Source organism: Myxocyprinus asiaticus, chromosome 31, assembly GCF_019703515.2.
Source record: "Myxocyprinus asiaticus isolate MX2 ecotype Aquarium Trade chromosome 31, UBuf_Myxa_2, whole genome shotgun sequence".
In the NCBI taxonomy this organism is placed as follows: domain Eukaryota; kingdom Metazoa; phylum Chordata; class Actinopteri; order Cypriniformes; family Catostomidae; genus Myxocyprinus; species Myxocyprinus asiaticus.
In genome coordinates, this window is record NC_059374.1 from 11,345,243 (window position 1) to 11,364,964 (window position 19,722).

The 19,722-nt window shown below is 39.7% G+C and overlaps 1 protein-coding gene across 1 annotated transcript; it reads right to left on the minus strand.

Annotated features, from left to right (window-relative positions):
* Nucleotides 1-17,212: 17,212 nt before the first annotated feature.
* Nucleotides 17,213-18,750, minus strand: LOC127422099 (olfactory receptor 6N1-like). Its single transcript, XM_051665461.1, has 2 exons — nt 18,733-18,750; nt 17,213-18,160 (listed from the first exon to the last, which is right to left on the minus strand). The coding sequence occupies exons 1-2, from the start codon at nt 18,748-18,750 to the stop codon at nt 17,213-17,215; spliced, it is 966 nt and encodes a 321-aa protein (XP_051521421.1).
* Between the last annotated feature and the right edge of the window lie 972 nt (nt 18,751-19,722).

Consider the following 19,722-nt stretch of genomic DNA (forward strand, 5'->3'; position numbering starts at 1 on the left):
TCATGAAAGTATACATTCTTAATGAATAATACGTCACAATCTGAGCATATATAGTTACTTTGATTATTGGTTGTGTCAATCTTTTAACTTTGCTGTACTTTCCCAGAGCTTTCTCGTGACTCAGTACCATTGTTCTTTGCTTACAGCTGAGGACACAAGAGTATTTCTTGCAACATTTCTGCTACAGCTGAGTGCACAGAGTTTCTTAAAACATCAGCATTTCTAGTAACCTCATATGCCCTCTCCTGGGTCACACAAAGCTATTCTATATTAGTACTTTTCTACATTTCATATATAAAAATCTACTAGTTGCTTTCAGTCGCTCTACACTCCTGTCTGGGTAGAGGCAACATGCTTGTTTCTTTTTAAGCATAATTTATGCTTCTGCTTTCTGATGCTTAGCATCTATGCTTCCCTCCGTAGGTTATTATCTTCAGCGTTTGTAGATACGAATTTTATATACCATTACTTTGAAAACACAACATTCCAGCAGTCAGCGTTTGTAGCTATGGATTAAGTATGTCACCACTTTGCGATCAGTTTAGCCAGCGCCCAGTGCTCATAGCTAAGGATTCAGAACTGCATATTTTTTTAATGTTCATCACACTGTGCATTTTAACTATTTGGATTCAGTTATGCCAGCAGTCAGCATCATCTTTTGGTTGCGGTATGTTTGGCATATGGTTTTGTTTTGGGGTTTTTTATTCGCTGCCCTCCCTGTTTTGTCCATGCATGGAAGTATGGACAAGCGGAGAATTTGCCCAGAACAGAACCGCCAGAAGTGTTCATCGAGGGGAGGGGGGACTGTCAAGGTGCCTGGTCTGCCCTCTCTCTGTGGTGTGTTGGGCTTTGTTTGTGTTTGTGTAAGCCATGGGCTCGCCTGACTCCGCCTCCTTGTCTCCTATACCACACCTCCTCATCTAGTCCTTGTTTAGTCCTTGTTGTGTTAATTGGTATCACCTTGTTTGCCAGATTGTTTCCTGTGTTGTGTTTGTTCAGTCTTGCATCAGTTGATCTTGTGTTTGCTCCAGTTACTACTCTGTTTGGATTTTTTTGTTCTTGTTGTTTTCTCCTCCTGGAAACTTTTTGTTCCTGTTTATTTTATTTTTAATAAAAGCCCACTGATTGCATTCCTGATTTGGGTCCTACCTCCATGCTTGTGTCAATATCATTGAGGCATTTGAATATGTAGCATACATCCCTGTTTCTGTTGCTGACGGCATGCTGCACGAGTGTTTGTAGCTTGCTAGCCTGTTTAGCATTGCTTATTCTTATTCTAATACATTCATTGTTTTGTCCTTTGCCATTTTACCACCTGCTTCGGGTTTTATCTGTGTGTATATATTTTCTCACGTTTTTTTCTTGATCTTTTTCCCGCTTGTATACATCTCACGTATCAACTGCGTGCATTCTTTTTCTCCACTGTGTTTTACACAGATTACTGCATCAATCTCAAAATCTGCTGATTAGGAACCACATCGATCTCAAATACTTCCTGCTCAAGAACAACCATAACAACAAAAACAACAAACAATTGCGGTAAGTCATGGCATCCACTCATGTTATTTCTTCCTGCATTGCATGCCACATGTTTACTATAGCTTTTCCATCAGCAGTGAGGGATTCACATGTGATAAATGTAAGGAATTAGTCAGGCTGACGGAGAAGGTTAATGAGCTAGAGACACGCATCCGAACATTAGTGCAGGTCAGTGAGAAAGAGAAGCCAGTAGATACTGTTTCAGATGCTGGTAGTACAGCAAGCAACACACACACTTTGGTTCCGGCTCTAGAGCCCCTGCAACAGGGTGATTGGGTGACGTTTCGGTCGCATACTCGCTCAGCAAAGCGACACCACTCTCCCGTTCATGTTAGGGTTTTCAATCGATTCTCCCCACTCAGTGATACACCCACTGAGAATCATGTTGAAAGAGCCCAATTATTGGTGATTCTATTGTAAGGAACATGGAAATAGAGACTTCAGCCACTATTGTTAAATGAATTTCCGGGACTCGGGTGTCTGACATCAGATCAAATTTACAAGTGCTGGCTAATACTAAATGTAGATTTTCAAAATTTTTTATTCATGCCGGCACTAATGATGTCTGGCTTCGCCAGTCGGTGATCACTAGAGATAATATTAAAGAGGCATGTGAACTTGCAAAAACGATGTCAGACACTGCAATATGCTCGGGCTCCCTCCCTACTCATCATGGTGATGAGGTTTATAGTAGATTAGTGTCACTGAACGGCTGGATGTCTGAGTCATGTCTAGAGAATTGCATAGAATTTATAGACAATTGGAAGAGTTTTTGGGGTAGACCTGACCTGCTAAAGAGAGACAGACCCCATCCCTCCAGGAAAGGTGCCGCTCTCCTCTCTAGTAATTTGGCTCATAGTCTTAATAATGATAGTATTTGACTAACTGGGGCCCAGGTCAGGAAGCAGACAAACTGGTTAATCCAAAAGTCTGCTAGCTGCCTTGAGACGCAACACATAGAGACTGTATCACCTAGATATCATATAGAGACTGTGTCTGTTCCCCGAACTACCAAACACAAAACTCTCACTAAATCGTTGAAAAAAATTTTTTATTAAGGTGAAACGTAAAAAAATAAAAAATAAAAACAAATACAATTGAAAATAAACATCATATAAAGGAAGGGCTACTAAACATTAGATCTCTTTCTACCAAAGCACTAATTGTAAATTAAATTATTATAGATCATATGTTGGATGCACTCCGTTTGACTGAAACCTGGCTTAAACCGGATGAATATATTAGTGAATATAAATCTGTCATCTTATGCCCTTGCTACAGTGTATAGATTACCCGGGCCTTACTCTGGTTTCCTTGGTGAATTTGCAAATTTTCTATCTGATCTAGTAGTTAATGTAGAGCTTTAATTGTTGGTGACTTCAACATTCATATAGATAATGAAAATGACACATTGGGATTAGCATTTATTGATATTCTCAATTCTCTTGGAGTCAGACAAAATGTGGCAGGACCAACTCATCGCCATAATGATACGGCAGATTTAATTCTGTCATATGGAATTGATACTATATAACTTCGGTGCATGGAAGGATAGTGTCTGTAGCTCCAGACAGGCATTAAAGGCTGCCAGGTCAGCATATTTTAGCAAAATCATAGAAAATAACCATAACAATCCTAGGTGTTTATTCAGTACTGTGGATAAATTGGTAGGAATAAAGCATCGACTGAACCAGATATTCTGTCACAGCACAATAGTAATGACTTCATGAATTTCTTTACTGATAAAATTGAAATAATCAGAAATAAAATTGGAACTATGCAATCAAATGTCACAGCACCTCAGAAAACAGGCTTATAATTTTGCTCACGAACAACTTCAATCATTCGATGTCATAGATCATGAAGGGCTAACAAAACTTATAAAAAAATCAAAAGCCACAACATGTAGGTTAGATCCAATACCAACTAAACTCTTAAGAGGTATTCCCAGTAATCTCAGAACCTCTTCTTAATATCATTAACTCCTTGCTATCCTTAGGACATGTCCCAAGAAACTTTAAAATGGCAGTTATCAAACTGCTTAAGAAGCCACAGCTTGATCCTAGAGAATTGGCTAATTACAGACCGATTTCAAATCTACCGTTTATGTCGAAAATACTAGAAAATGTAGTGTCCTCCCAACTATGTTAATTTCTACAGAGAAATGGAATATATGAACAATTTCAGTCAGGATTTAGGCCCCATCATAGTACAGAGACTGCACTTAACAGAGTTACAAATGACTTGCTCTTATCATCTTATCGCAGCTGCATTTCTCTTCTAGTGCTTTTAGATCTTAGTGCTGCCTTCGACATAATAGATCACAACATTCTCTTGAATAGGCTGGAGAATTATGTTGGCATTAGTGGACTTGCATTAGCATTGTTTAGGTCCTATTTATCAGACTGCAACAACTTTGTATGTGTAAACGAGGAACTGTCAAATCAAACAAAAGTATGGAGTGCCACAGGGATCAGTTTTAGGACCTCTGCTTTTCTCCTTATACATGCTTCCCCTGGGAGATATTATCAGGAATCATGGAATAAGTTTCCACTGATATGCTGACGAAACCCAACTTTATATTTTTTCTAAACCCAACGAAAATTCACAATTCTCCAAATTAGTAGAGTGTATCAGTGAAATCAAAGATTGGATGGCCAGCAATTTCCTTCAACTCAATTCTGAAAAAAACAGTGGTACTAATGATTGGACCAAAAACATCTAAATATAAGCCTCTAATAATTTGACTCTCGATGAATGTACCATTACGTTGACTTCTGCAAAGAACTTGGGTGTTATATTTTACACCAATCTGTCCTTTGAAAATAAAATGTCCAATGTTTGTAGAACAGCATTCTTCCACCTGAGAAATATTGCTAAATTACCACTATATATGTGGCTCCTAAGCTATGGAATAGTCTCCCTAACACTGTTCGGGATGCAGACACACTCACTGAGTTTAAATCTAGACTAAAAACTCATCTATTTAGCCAGGCATACACCTAATTTATCCATCAACTCACAATTAGGCTGCTTTAGTTAGGTCTGCCAGAACCAGAAACATCCATTATGATCTTAAACTCTGCATAAAACTAAATTTCATCTACACTAATATTATTCCATTCTATTAAAAGTTAAGGTGCGTTTTCACCAATTTTAATAATACTATTGTGGTGTCATCTTATTATAATAATCATAATATTATTCTATTCTTTGATTCACATCCCAAGGTTACCAGAGCCTGCCAGATCCAGCTCTGTTCCTGCGTGGTGTTAGACTCCACTGCTACGTGTCGCTGAGAGATGACGACAAACTACAGCCGGTGCTAGCCAGACATCACTTCAGTTTTTTGACTTCAGAGGATAAACTGATGCCATCTCCAACTGTAAGACATCGGATATTTCATATGCCACTGTCTGAACCTTGGATTTAGGATGGACCCCACTGAACCTCACCAAAATGTCCTGCAGGTTGAACTGCGATGCACCTCATCATTTATCTCTGTCTGCATCACCTTTGTCTGTTGATGGACTACACTCTTGAAATGGAATACAAAGACTATAATTTAATTGCCAACAAAATTCTTCATCAGCCAACTAACAATGGACAATGCATCTACATGAACTTCTGCAGTTAATCCATGATGGACTTCAAAGACATTAGTCATTAATCTAAATAAAATAATCTTTTATTTTTATTTTTAAAACACTGGACCTTAACGCTTACTTAATTTACAAATTTAAAACCATGACTTGCACTGCACACAAATAACTAATATTGGCATTATATTCATGTTGTTTAGCCAGGGGGGAACTGGCCCCCAAAGTGAGCCTGATTTCTCCCAAGGTTATTTTTCTCCATTAACCAACATCTTATGGAGTTTTGTGTTCCTTGCCACAGTCGCCTTCAGCTTGCTCACAGGGGTTCTAAATACAATTATAATTTAATTATTTAATTTCTATACACATTTTAAAATCGTATTTGATCAAACTACACAATGATCACTGTAAGACATTATAGATATTACAGTTTAATTTTTTGTTTGTTTGTTAATGCATGATTTCCTGTAAAGCTGCTTTGAAATGATGTGTGTTTTGAAAAGCGCTATACAAATAAAAATGACTTGACATGACATATACTGTACACTGATGAGCCAAAACATTATGACTACTCAGAGGTGAAGCGAATCATGCTGATCATCTAATAACATTTCAAGATCTGGGTAGATTAGATGGCAAGCGAACAATCAGTTCTCGTAGTCAATGTGTTGAATGCAGGAGAAATCGGCAGGAGTAAAGACATGAGTGACTTTGACAAGGGCCAAATTATTATGGCCAGATGACTGGGTCAGAGCATTTCTGAAGTTGGAAGGCTTGTGGGGTGTTCTCGTTCAGCAGTGAGGATTACCTAATGAGAGTGGTCCAAGGAGGGACAAAACACAAACTGCTGACAGGGTGTTGGGCGCCCAAGGCTCATTGATAAGCAAGAGCAGCGAAGGCTATCTGTTCCGAACCGACAGAAGTGGCACTGTACTGTGGCACAAGTCACCGAAAATTTTAATGATGGTTATTGGAGGAATGTGTCACAACACACAGTGCATCGCACCCTGCTGCATATAAGAGTGCCCATGATGACCCCTGTCCACCATCGAAAGCGCCTACAATGGGCACGCGAGCGTCGGAACTGGACCTTGTGAAGAAGGTGGCCTGGTCCAATGAGTCCTGTTTTCTTTTACATCACGTGGACGCCTGTGTACGTGTGTGCCATTTACCTGAGTAAGTTATGGCACCAGGATGCACTGTGGGAAGATGACAAGCTGGTGGAGGGAGTTTGATGCTCTGGGCAATGTTCTGCTGGGAAATCCTGGGTTTGCACATTCATGTGGACATCAGTTTGACACATGCCACCTACCTAAACATCATTGCAGACCAGGTACACCCCTTCATGGCAATGGTATTCCCTGATGGCAGTGGCCTCTTTCAGTAGGATAATGCGCCCTGCCATACTGAACACACTGTTCAGGAATGGTTTGAGGAACATGATGAAGAGTTCACGGTGTTGCCCTGGCCTCCAAATTCCTCATATCTCAATCTGGTTGAGCATCTGTGGGATGTGCTGGACCAACAAGTCCGATCCATGGTGGCTCCACCTCACAACTTACAGGACTTGTCTTGTAAAGAAATGGAAACAGGAATGTCCTGGTGCCAGATACCACAGAACACCTTCAGTAGTCTTGTAGAGTCCATGTCTCGGTGGGTCAGCGCTGTTTTGGCAGCACGCAGAGGACCAACAGTATATTAAGCAGGTGGTCATAATGTTTTGGCTCATCGGTGTATGCCCCAAAAATAGCCTTTAAACTATAGTTTTACTTAATAAGGGGCACATACTGTATGTCAGAGCCGTAGTCTATCGGGCTGCGCTCATGACATGTGGTGCTGATGCATCGCGGGTGACCCGAGTTTGAGTCCCTGCTCGTGAGGTCGTTTCCCGATCCCATTCCCACTCTTCTCCCCTGTCATTTCCTGTCTCCTCTCTACTAACTCTGTCATTAAAAAAAGGCCAAAAAAATAAAAATCGGCATATATGGTGGACACATGCTTATATTTAGAGACCATATTTAACCCTTGTGCATCCATAAAAAAAAGTTACTCAGAGGTCCTTAGAGGACAAAAATGTCCACGTCAAAAAACTGCCATAATAATATTATATATTAATATTATTTTCCACTTTAAATGAGTTAATTTTTTTAACCAACATCAGTCCTAATCATGACTTCCAAATATTCATTATTTTTCAGGATTTTAACCCTTTAAATGCCAGTTTGTTTACATAATGCCACTGTTGTTTTTTACACACACACACACACACACACACACACACACACACACACACACACAAATTTCTAAATACACACATACAAAACACACTCTGACATCCATATCAACACACGCACACAATTTTAGCTGCATCATTTATTCAATTGGCCTGCAGTGCTCTATAATACAGCAAACAGAAAATAGGAAAAAATGCATGTATTTGCTCCATAGGCTAAATATGAGAAAAATGCCACCATCTGGTGGAAAATATTAAAAATTAAATTTTGAAGCCAGGGCTCCGGAATGAAAGCATAATATCATAGAATTTATGATTTTATGCTTTAATGGCACTGGGGTCAAATATTGCAGTTTTAATGGGTTTCAATGGGGAAATTTTTGTCCTGAAGGAACTGAGGTTGAACAATCAAAATTCCCCCAAAAATACACACCTTTGGGGGCCTAGGTAGCTCAGCGAGTAAAGACGCTGACTACCACCCCTGGAGTTCGCGAGTTCGAAACCCAGGGCGTGCTGAGTGACTCCAGCCAGGTCTCCTAAGCAACCAAATTGGCCCGGTTGCTAGGGAGGGTAGAGTCACATGGACTTTTGGGAATATTTATTAAAAAATGTATGGAAGTATTCTTTATTTTTTATGTTAAATCGAAATGATTTGTCTGAATTAACCAATTCACTGGTGAACAAGTTACATCGAGGTTAACATTTAATCTTGTACTCTTGGTGAACAAGTATTTCTGACCATCACATATTACTGAAAATAAAACAATAGTTCTGCCTATAAAATCTGTCTGGGTGAACTATGTTTGAAGACATAAAACAGTTCTACTATATATTACAGTGTTTCCCACTGGTCTGAAATATAATTGTGGTGGTAGCCAGTGGAAAACGCTGGCATTTCCTGCCGGCACAAAAATGGTCTACTACATGTGGCAAACAAGCCAGGCAAACAACAAATAACGTGTGACCTTTAACACAATATTTTGATTTATTAAATTGTTCTATTAATTTCACATATATTTCACAGATCCAGATCCTCCTCTCCATTTACCCACATGAGAAGAGGAACACAAAGTAACTTTAGCATGTACAAAGATGACACTTAAACTTTCTAGGTTTTTTCAAAAAAAGAGCTCCAACGTCTGTGCATATGGGAACGCCTCTGGTGCTGGTCCATTTATCGATATTTGCAGACATGCAGCCAGGTGCTCCCCTTTCAGTCTGTTTCTCAGTTTAGCACTTGGCTTTAAATTAACTATACAGAAATTAGATGCAAAATACATTTAGTGCTGAAAGATAAAATTCACTTACCCTGTTCATGGTTGAAAAATCTCTCTCGCAGTTAACACTGGAGATGGGGATGACCAGCCCTGCTGCAGCTAGAAGGCAGAGGTTTGGGTATATTTCTGCCCAGTCATCATTTTCACTGGCCAGCAGCTGCATGATCTGAGCTTGCGTCTTGTCCTTCAGAGATTAGCCAAGGCAGGGCAAAAGAGCATACAATGTTATTGACACATTTACAGATGCCAAAACAAGCAATTCTAACCGCCAAGACAGACAAGACCGAAATCAATTCGGATCAATTAATTCAGGTAATTTGCCAACCTTAAATAATCCTGATAGTACATGCTGCTTGTAAGAGGTCCACTACTGCAGAACTGTGGCTTCCTGTCCTGGGATGAATTTCTTTGTTAGGGTGTTCAACAATGAAATGTTAGTCATTTCATCTGAGGTAACCGCCTTTGGACCCAGGACACTGAGGGCCCCTAACACTTCAATGACCTGGAACCTGCACTCAAGATTACTCTCCATGGGCCGGGTTGCACCAGCTATATGTAAGTTAGAACTTAGCCTAGTTGTGGCGTAAATGGGTACTAAGTCACAATTTACGCACTACTAAATATTTGAGCATTGCACCATTACACTTAGGTTGGATGTAACCCTACATATAAACTAAATATTTACGGAAGCCTCCGACCAGGCGTAACGGATGGAATAAAAAAGCAAACTCACTTAATGACATCATTGAGCTCATGTTTTGCGTGACAATCATTTCGACATACATTATGATGTTGACATTTACGAGAGAGAGAGAATAAAACGTACTTTTAAGTGGCTCTTCAGCATGAAACTGATCTAACAGTGCAGTTTTCAGGATGCGTCGCCCGGTGTCAAGTTTCAACATATTCCAAATATATGTATAGGATATTAAAATGAATAAATGTCCAGCCTGTTGTATTAGTATTTATTTATCACCCCTCATTTATTTTAGATACAGTTCTTACAGTGCATCCGGAAAGTATTCACAGCACTTCACTTTTTCCACATTTTGTTATGTTACAGCCTTATTCCAAAATGGATTAAATTCATTATTTTCCTAAAAATTCTACAAACAATACCCCATAATGACAATGTGAAAGAAGTTTGTTTGAAATCTTTGCAAATGTATTAAAAATAAAAAACGAAACAAATCACATGTACATAAGTATTCACAGCCTTTGCTCAATACTTTGTTGAAGCACCTTTGGCACCAATTACAGCCTCAAGTCTTTTTGAGTATGATGCTACAAGCTTGGCACACCTATTTTTGGGCAGTTTCTCCCATTCTTCTTTGCAGGACCACTCAAGCTCCATCAAGTTGGATGGGGAGTGTCACTGCACAGCCATTATCAGATCTCTCCAGAGATGTTCAATCAGGTTCAAGTCTGGGCTCTGGCTGGGCCACTCAAGGACATTCACAGAGTTGTCCTGGAGCCACTCCTTTGTTATCTTGGCTGTGTGCTTAGGGTCGTTGTCCTGTTGGAAGATGAACCTTCGCCCCAGTCTGAGGTCCAGAGCACTCTGGAGCAGGTTTTCATCTCTGTACATTGCTGCATTCATCTTTCCCTCGATCCTGACTTGTCTCTCAGTTCCTGCCACTGAAAAACATCCCCACAGCATGATGCTGCCACCACCATGCTTCACTGTAGGGATGGTATTGGCCAGGTGATGAGTGGTGCCTGGTTTCCTCCAGACATGACGCTTACCATTCAGGCCAAAGAGTTAAATCTTTGGTCTGAGAGTCCTTCAGGTGCCTTTTGGCAAACTCCAGGTGGGCTGTCATGTGCCTTTTACTGAGGAGTGGCTTCCATCTGGCCACTCTACCATACAGGCCTGATTGGTGGAGTGCTGCAGAGATGGTTGTTCTTCTGGAAGGTTCTCCTCTCTCCACAGAGAAATGCTGGAGCTCTGTCAGAGTGACCATCAGGTTCTTGATCACCTCCCTGACTAAGGCCCTTCTCCCCCGATCATTCAGTTTGGCCAGGCGGCCAGCTCTAGGAAGAGTCCTGGTGGTTCCAAACTTCTTCCATTTACGGATGATGGAGGCCACTGTGCTCATTGGGACCTTCAATGCTGCAGAAATTTTTCTGTACCCTTCCCCAGATCTGTGCCTCGATACAATCCTGTCTTGGAGGTCTACAGACAATTCCTTGGACTTCATGGCTTGGTTTGTGCTCTGACATGCACTGTTAACTGTGGGACCTTATATAGACAGGTGTGTGCCTTTCCAAATCATGTCCAATCAACTGAATTTACCACAGGTGGACTCCAGTCAAGTTGTAGAAACATCTCAAGGATGATCAGTGGAAACAGGATGCACCCTAGCTCAATTTTGAGTGTCATGACATAGGCTGTGAATACTTATGTACATGTGATTTTTTTCGGTTTTTATTTTTAATAAATTTGCAAAGATTTCAAACAAACTTCTTTCACATTGTCATTATGGGGTATTGTTTGTAGAATTTTGAGGAAAATAATGAATTTAATCCATTTTGGAATAAGGCTGTAACATAACAAAATGTGGAAAAAGTGAAGTGCTGTGAATACTTTCCGGATGCACTGTATAATACTGTTATTTACATAGGGCAAATATACTATTTATCAAATCAACTTTTATTACGTATCATATTTGAATGGGGATATAATTTATTACAGCTGACAGTTATGTGAACAAACAAGGTTTGAACATCAACTGTAACAAGATCAAATTGAAGTTCACGGCTTTTTAACACTTCTGTGGATAAATTTGAAGGCTGCTTATTGGATAAATACAGGTAAACATCATAATATGTGACTTCGCATTACGGAGAGCTTATGACCTACTAGTTAAATCTTGCCTTAAGAACAGGTGGTGCAACCAAATTAAGCACTGACTTAGTTAGAAACTAACTAGTAGTTACTAAGCCCTTAGTGTGATCTTTACATCCTAATTTACATGAGAACTTATGTACAGCTGGTGCAACCCTACCCAGGCTGCAGATGTAAGGTTTGAGGACCTGGAATTATTATACAATTTTCAGTTTAAGGAAAAAATAATCTTAAAATTTTAAAGTAAGAAGGGATGTATTTACATCTCATACGAATCTGGCCAACAGCTCTTCCCGGGGGTGCGCCTGGTTTCCGTGTCCCCTCCTGCACCTCTCCTCCTCACCAGCATTGCTGAAGGCCCCAAGTCCTTCTGGGTCATCCAGGTCTTGGTGAAGGCGAGCAAGAAATGACCTGGGTAGTGGGGTCTTGCCTGCCTCCAGAATGCTCCTCAGAGTAGCAAGTGTGACTGGAACCTAAATGTGGAAAAAGACAGCAATATTATAGATCACATAATGCAATAATGAGCATCATTCATCAAATGCATCCCTTTGTAATCTACCTGCTCCTTTATGTGAAGAAAGTTCACATCTGCTCTCTTAAACACCTTTGACAGCACTGATATGTGGGGCAACAGATCTGCTTACAGGTAAAGGGCAGTCACAAAGCGGTATGTGGCACAGAAGGTGTACAGGCCTTTGGCCACTGGGCACTTCTTTGTGCTCGTCTCCTCTGCAAAAGCAGCCAGCACAGCTGGAAGGCTCCTCTGGAGGTTATGCATGGCTAGATGCTGAGACAACCACCTTGTATCTTTCACTTCCTACCAACAAGTAGAAACACTTGTAAGTATAAAATACATAATATGATGACACCACAATAGTATTATTAAAATTGGTGAAAACGCAGCTTAACTTTCAAGTTGCTCACACCGAGAGTGGTGGCGGCGGATCTCAGAATGGCTGATCTATTTGCGCTGTTTCTAAAGAACAGGTGCAGTTCCTGTAGATAGTCCCTGAAGGTTGCCATATATCTGACAGCATTTGAGGCATCTTTACATGCAATTGCTAGTCTGTGAGCAGCACACGCTACAGAAACCAGCTTTGGAAAACTGTCTTTGCCACTGTATTCACACGGCCTAGGTTTAAGATGTAAATTTTGTGTTGGGGGGTCATTTTGTTTCCTTTGTTAAATGTGGACCTATAATGCCCTTTGAGACTGTAACTGTGATTAAGGGCTATACAAATAAACTGTCTAGTGTTTAATAACAGCTGACAATACAAATTTCACACAATCTACCAGATTTAACAATAAACACCATACAGGTCATCAATGCTTCACCATCTGTCCCGAGATCGTAGAGCCGGTCTACTGGGAGCTCTTTCTTCTGTAGTACACTCTTGATGGCAGCAACTATGCTGTCAGCTGTCCCATCTTCTAGAGTCACCAGGTCAAGCAATTGGTTAAAAACACACCCCTCTTTATCCAGGTGTCTAAAATAAAATGAATAGGTTGTGGCAGCGGGGGTGAGTTCGAGCGTTCGTCCGGAGAGAGAGAAAGCGGTAAGGGTGCACACACCTGAGACTAATAATGTCTAACACCTGTTTCTAGTTGCAGTAAGCAGTGGGGAGAGCTGGGATAAAGCGGGATAAAGCGACAACGCCAGGGACGAGACGGAGGGAGAGCTACTGGGCTGAAAGAGGCTGTGTTGTTAACTGAAGAGTGTTGCGCTGAAAAACCCTTTAAGTTTGTTTATTAAAATCTTACCTTTGAGTTGAAGAACCTAGTTCCTCTGTCCTCCTTTCCCACCCTACATCTAATCCTTTACATAGGTTTTCACACATATTAATAAGTATCACCTAGGCCTAAATCTTTATTTAAATGCACAGCATTCCTTCAAAAATACCCCACCTAACATGTAAATCCAGCTGGTGGCTTGTTGTCACATCTGTCGTTTTGTCAGCCTCTAGGCTGATTGCTTGAGATGACCTTATCTCTTCCACAATAAGCAACTCTACTGTCTGTGTAAGGATCTCCAGCATTTCATCCACTATTCTGTGTGATTGGTAATTGTTTCTTTGATCCACCTGAGAAAAGGAGGTAATTTAACATTTTACTAGGCCTGTTGTTAGAGTTCTTAGTTTACAAGCATCAGTTTGTAATAGGTTTACCTTCAGCTTGTCAAAGTAATCACAACCCAAAAGCTGAGCTAGACTTAACAGCTTAGGATAGTTGGTGTGGTGAGCAATCTCATTCTTTACTAGCTAGTAAAGACATTTGAATCCCCCTATGATGGCGTCATGCTTGATAATAATGGTGGGCTCAAAAGCCTGCATCACTGGGTAGCCCAGACCAAGGGCAAAGAAAATAATTAATTATATGGTCCAAACATGGTTAATAGGTTGCAGAAATCAGCTATACATAAAAAAAAAAATTATATACCTGATGCAGGTGAGGCCTGCTTCTTTATACTATATTGATGAGGATCTGAGGAGATGTGGTGCTCCATATAATCCTTGTGTAATACAAGAGCCCCAACTGCTATGAAAGCCCGTTTTAAGGGGCCTTTCTTTACTGGAGGCTTGTGTTGCCTGCACACTCGGCAAAACATTCCTTAAAAAAAAGTGTTAATTCTTGCACAAATATGTTTTATTACAAATATGACCTTGCAAATGCCATTCATACCATGCTAGGTGAGGTACAGCCAATTTTTGTACTGTGGGATTTTGAGCCAGTCAGGGTTCCATCCGGAGTTGCGATGCTTGGAATCTGAAAATTATGCATTGGTTTTACAGCTTTTAAATGGTGGCGTTCTCCTTGCTCTGTCATACTATGTCTCTCTCTGTGAATGGGATGCTTGGAACTATGATGCTTGGTCACTGCACCTGCCTGTACCACACTGGTACCTGCTGCTGCTTCTACCAAACTGGGACCGGCTGCTGCTGCCTCTCCCTCAGCACTCCCACTACTTTTGCTAGCAGCTTCACTGAGCAACTGGAATTGAGAACAAGCTTGAATCTTAGATTGGTCTCTGCATTTAGTTTAATTGTTGTCTGCAATTGTAATTTCACGTAAAATTAACTGACACACGTAATTATTGAGGCTTATGCATTTATTGACATTTCACGCTAAATGCTAACATTGGCTAAGTTACCTGTGGTGCTCTGTGTCTCTCTTCCTCATCCTCATGCCGTATTCTCTTAAAATATTTTGAAATACTCATATCTGCTGAGTAAATGCATTAAAAATTAGTAGTCTAACCTTAGCTAAAGTTCGTCTATGTATTTCTAACTGCCATAGTCCCAAAAGAAAACAACTTTGCTGCATGTTGTGCATATTACATGTGCTGAATACTCTGTCTTGTAGCTATCAACGCAGCATTGTTGGCGCTTTCTTTCACTGAATTCGAAGCTACTATCAAAGTCAGAACAATTACACAATAAGGAGAAAAGGAGTTGCTCTACCTGGTCCGTGCTTGTAAAATATCCACCTTGTCCGCATCTTCTAACATAATGTGTGTCTCTCTCTCTCTTTCTCTCTCTCTCTCTCTCTCTCTCTCTCTCTCTCTCTCTGCAGCGCATGTGCGATTGTCAGTAGACCCTTCACGTGATAGCAGAACAAACAGGTACAGGAGGGGTTGAGCAAGGGAGAGTTCTCATCAAAAATTCTAGCTGTCAGTTTGTCCAGATACTCAGGTGACATTTCACCCCATGCTTCCTGTAGCACTTGCCATAGATGTGGCTGTTTTGTCTGGCACTTCTCACGCACCTTACATTCTAGCTGATCCCACAAAAGCTCAGTGGAGTTAAGATCCATAACACTCTTTTCCAATTATCTGTTGTCCAATGTTTGTGTTTCTTTGCCCACTCTAACCTTTTCTTTTTGTTTTTCTGTTTCAAAAGTGGCTTTTACTGTGCAGTTCATCCCATAAGGCCTGCACCCCTGAGTCTTCCCTTTACTGTTGTGCATGAAACTGGTGTTGAGCGGGTAGAATTCAATGAAGCTGTCAGCTGAGGACATGAGGCATCTATTTCTCAAATTAGAGAATCTAATGTACTTATTCTCTTGTTTAGTTGTACATCTGGCCTTCCACATCTCTTTCTGTCCTTGTTAGAACCAGTTGTCCTTTGTCTTTGAAGATTGTAGTGTACACCTTTGTATGAAATCATCAGTTTTAATTTTTTGGCAATTTCAAGCATTGTATAGCCTTCATTCTTCAAAACAATGATTGACTGACAAGTTTCTAGAGAAAGCTGTTTCTTTTTTGCCACTTTTGACATAATATTGACCTTAAGACATGCCAGTCTATTGCATATGTGGCAACTCAAAAATAAACACAAAGACAATGTTAAGCTTCATTTAACGAACCAAATAGCTTTCAACTGTGTTTGATATAATGGCAAGTGATTTTCTATTACCAAATTAGCAATATAGCATGATTACTCAAGGATAAGGTGTTGGAGTGATGGCTGCTGGAAATGGGGCCTGTCTAGATTTGATCAAAAATGACTTTTTACAAATAGTGATGGTGCTGTTTTTTAAATCAGTAATGTCCTGACTATACTTTGTGATCAGCTGAATGCCACTTTAGTGAATTGAAGTACCAATTTCCTTCCAAACTTTTGGCCACCAGTGTATACTTTGGCAGCCGTTAGTATACCTGGGCGGCCCGCCCAAGTAAAGTCTGTGTGTGGGAAACACTGTATTAATGTGTCAATTTACTACATACCATTAAGATATAAAGAAACATATAAGGTGCAAAGGTAGAAAGATTTTTTCTATTGTGTTTAGTTATATTAATGTAATTATTTACTGTTTGTGTCTTTTATCATACTGCTTTGCCCACTGTTTTATCAAAGCAAAATCATGCAAGGCTGAGTGGTACAGTGATTTTACTGTGGTTATGTTTGTTTAAAGCTGAAGTATGTAACTTCTGTGACACTAGAGCCACCGAATGGAATTGTAAAAATAAACAGTGTTTTCAAAACAGCTTTCTAAATATGCCCCTTTTCTGCTGTTGATCAAACATAGAGATAGTCCCACCCCCAACTCACACCATTGGTCAAGTAACGTTGTTGGGTGGGGTCTAAGAGCACCACTCCAATCAAACAGAAGTACTTTTATAGTGCCACAGAGACAGTGTTTACAGTTTTATAGAAAATTAATCTCTAAATGGTTTACTTATAATTGTCTCTGCATATTAGCTGGGATAGAAGAAAATATTTTAACACTGAAAAAGTTCAGTTTAATGGGGTAAGGGATAGGCAAGGAGGAGGCGGGAACCAGCTAAACAGTCAATGTATAGTTTAATGATAAAACGCAACATAAACAAACAAAAACAAACGCAGACACACATGCAGCATGACCACATGCGTCTCTCTCACTCTCTAACTGGCGCCTCAGTGTCATCTTTATCCATCTTTAATGGCTGATTAGCCCGATCCAGGGCCGGCGTGTCCTCACCGCCCTCCTCCTCATCACATTCAGCTTTAACAATTTCAGCTTTAAGGCATTCCACATCATAACTGCCAGCACCCCTTAACCATATAGTAAAATCATTGTAATGCTCAACCTCTTGTAGCTTATTGCTTTATTTCCAATTACAAAATAAACATTTCCATAAAATAACCATTTTAGAGTTCAAAAGATATTACTTCATAAAATGTAGGCTCACAAACATTATAAAGAAAGGAAAGCAAAGTATCCTTAACCTGATGAATGTTTAATCAGATATTCCTACTTGTTTCTTGAAAAACATTCTCATAACTTGCTTGCGTATTTTTGTCAGATTTAGTCCATAAATAAGGGGGTTTAAAATGGGGGGTATGAGTAGGAATTCCAATGCCATAAAATTACGCACACCTTGTGGCAAATTTCGAGAACCATAACGGCTGTACAATACATCAAACAGCAATGCAACAGTTACATTGAGCAATGAAAGCAGATGAGGTACACAAGTCTGTATGAATTTGTGCCTTCCCTCTATTGAGCTCCTGCACTTTTGAATCAAGTGAATATATGAGCAAAATATTAATACTGCATGTCCAAAGTATGTAAGAATAACAGTGTACCCAAACACATTATTTACTGTTGTAGAAAAACAAGAAAGTTTAGCAACCGCCCAAATCTCACAATATAACTTTTCAATACTAGAGCCACATAAGGTGAGACTTGATGTTAATGCTATTAGAACAGACATGCAAAAAAATGGAGCCAGCCAGCAGAAAAGAATACATTCAAGAACCCTCTTATTACTCATTTTTGAGTGATATTCCAGTGGTCTACATATTGCCACAAACCTGTCATATGCCATCACTGTTAATGTTGAAAAGTCACACAGAGCAGATGAATAAATAACAAATATCTGAATCAAACATTCAGCATAAGAAATCACATGGTACTGGGATAATAAATCATACATGAATTTAGGGTAGAATCCAGCAGTGCCATAAAGTGCATTTATACACAAGTTACATATAAACATATACATTGGCTCATGAAGTGTCTTATGTGAGATTACAGTGTAAATTACAGTTATATTACACAACACCATTAGGGGATAAAACAGTGCTGTCAGTGAAAATAACACATATCGGTTTTCCATTGTTTCATTCAGACCAGAGAGTGTAAATTCTAAAACTCTGGAAACATTCTCCAGCGATGGATCAATCTGTAATGATATGCAATTATTATGCAGTAATTATTATTATAAAATTATTGGAAAACTATAAGATGGATTTATTTTAACTGTCATTGTCTTTAGATAGTCAATTACTCCTTTTTCAGGATTCAGAAAAAGTAAATATCAAATAATCTAACAGTCCCGTACACTGATATTTCAGTATTTGTTTTTTATTTGTATTGCTTTTTTTAATTTTCCTGTATAACTGAAAGAGTACTACAAATCTGCATTCCATCTTTGATATAAAAAACATTTATATTTGCCCAAAAATAACCGTACCATTAACTGACTTATAATGAGAAAGACTAGATCACAATATTGAATTAAATACTAGAAATCAGCATTAAAATTTCCCCATAAAAAATACATTAACCCACTGTATCTCAAATTAGAGCACACATGATTTGTTTTGTTAAAAATTTCTCACAAAGTGAAACGATCACACTTTACTGATCATACAGTATGCTGAATATGCTGAAGTGCAATCACAAGCTTATTTTAGATTGAAGAAATTGAAGGTGTTACATTTGCCTGCAGTCTCCCAGCAGTTTCAATCTTACCATGTTCTTCGTTTGCATGTTCCTCACAGTGTTTTGTAAAAGACCAGTTCAGTTTGCTATATATGGATACTGGTCTCATGCTAATTGCCTTGATCACGAACACTGAAAACAGTTTTAACAAGCTCTCTAAAGGCTATGCTTATCTTAAAATAATAGCATGTTTATGCAAATCTAGATAGAATTGTATGTATTATTTGTGAGTTAATTTTTGACAACCATATGCCTGCCAGTATACTGTATTTGATACCACACTGCAAAATATGAATCCTGTAATATTTAGAATGACTGTTTGGAAATCTGGAGTTACGTGACACCATGCGAGGATCGGACATGTGAACGGCGAGCTCTGCGCACTTTGCTAGTTTTAACACATTTAATGACATAAAACTGTGAGATTCGATACATTCTGTTGCATAACTGTTCTAGGATTAAAAATCCTTGGCTCTGGCCACATTAAAAGACACTTACATGCTCAAGCTGACACCCCCGAGCAGGCCACGAGCCTGGGAGTTGATTTAGTCTGGGAAGTGCGGGAAATGCTGGCCAAATTGAGAACAGATGCTAAGGATGGCCGTAAAACATTCACATGCCCACAGCAAGCGATGTCCTTTATAAAATCAATGGAGTGAGAAAGTCATCTTGTTGCACTCACGTTGCAGCCGAGTGGACCAGCTCACTGAACATTTGCTTGATGGTTTGGGGAGTCTACACGCCTTTTGTGCTGGTTCCACCTAGCGGCTGGAGTTTATTTTGTAGAGTAACACACATTCAGGACAGTTTTGTGGATGAATCTGCATGCTCTTTGTGCTTATTCCGCCTATTGGAAGGAGTTTGTTTCGTGGATTATTTCTTGCAAGTCATTTGAGTGAGTAAGTAATTTGTTCGCACACATGTTGCAGACGTGGACCAGCTCACTGAACATTTGCTTGACTGTTGAGGAATCTGTGTGATTTCTGTGCTGGTTACGCCTATCGGCTGGAGATTATTTTT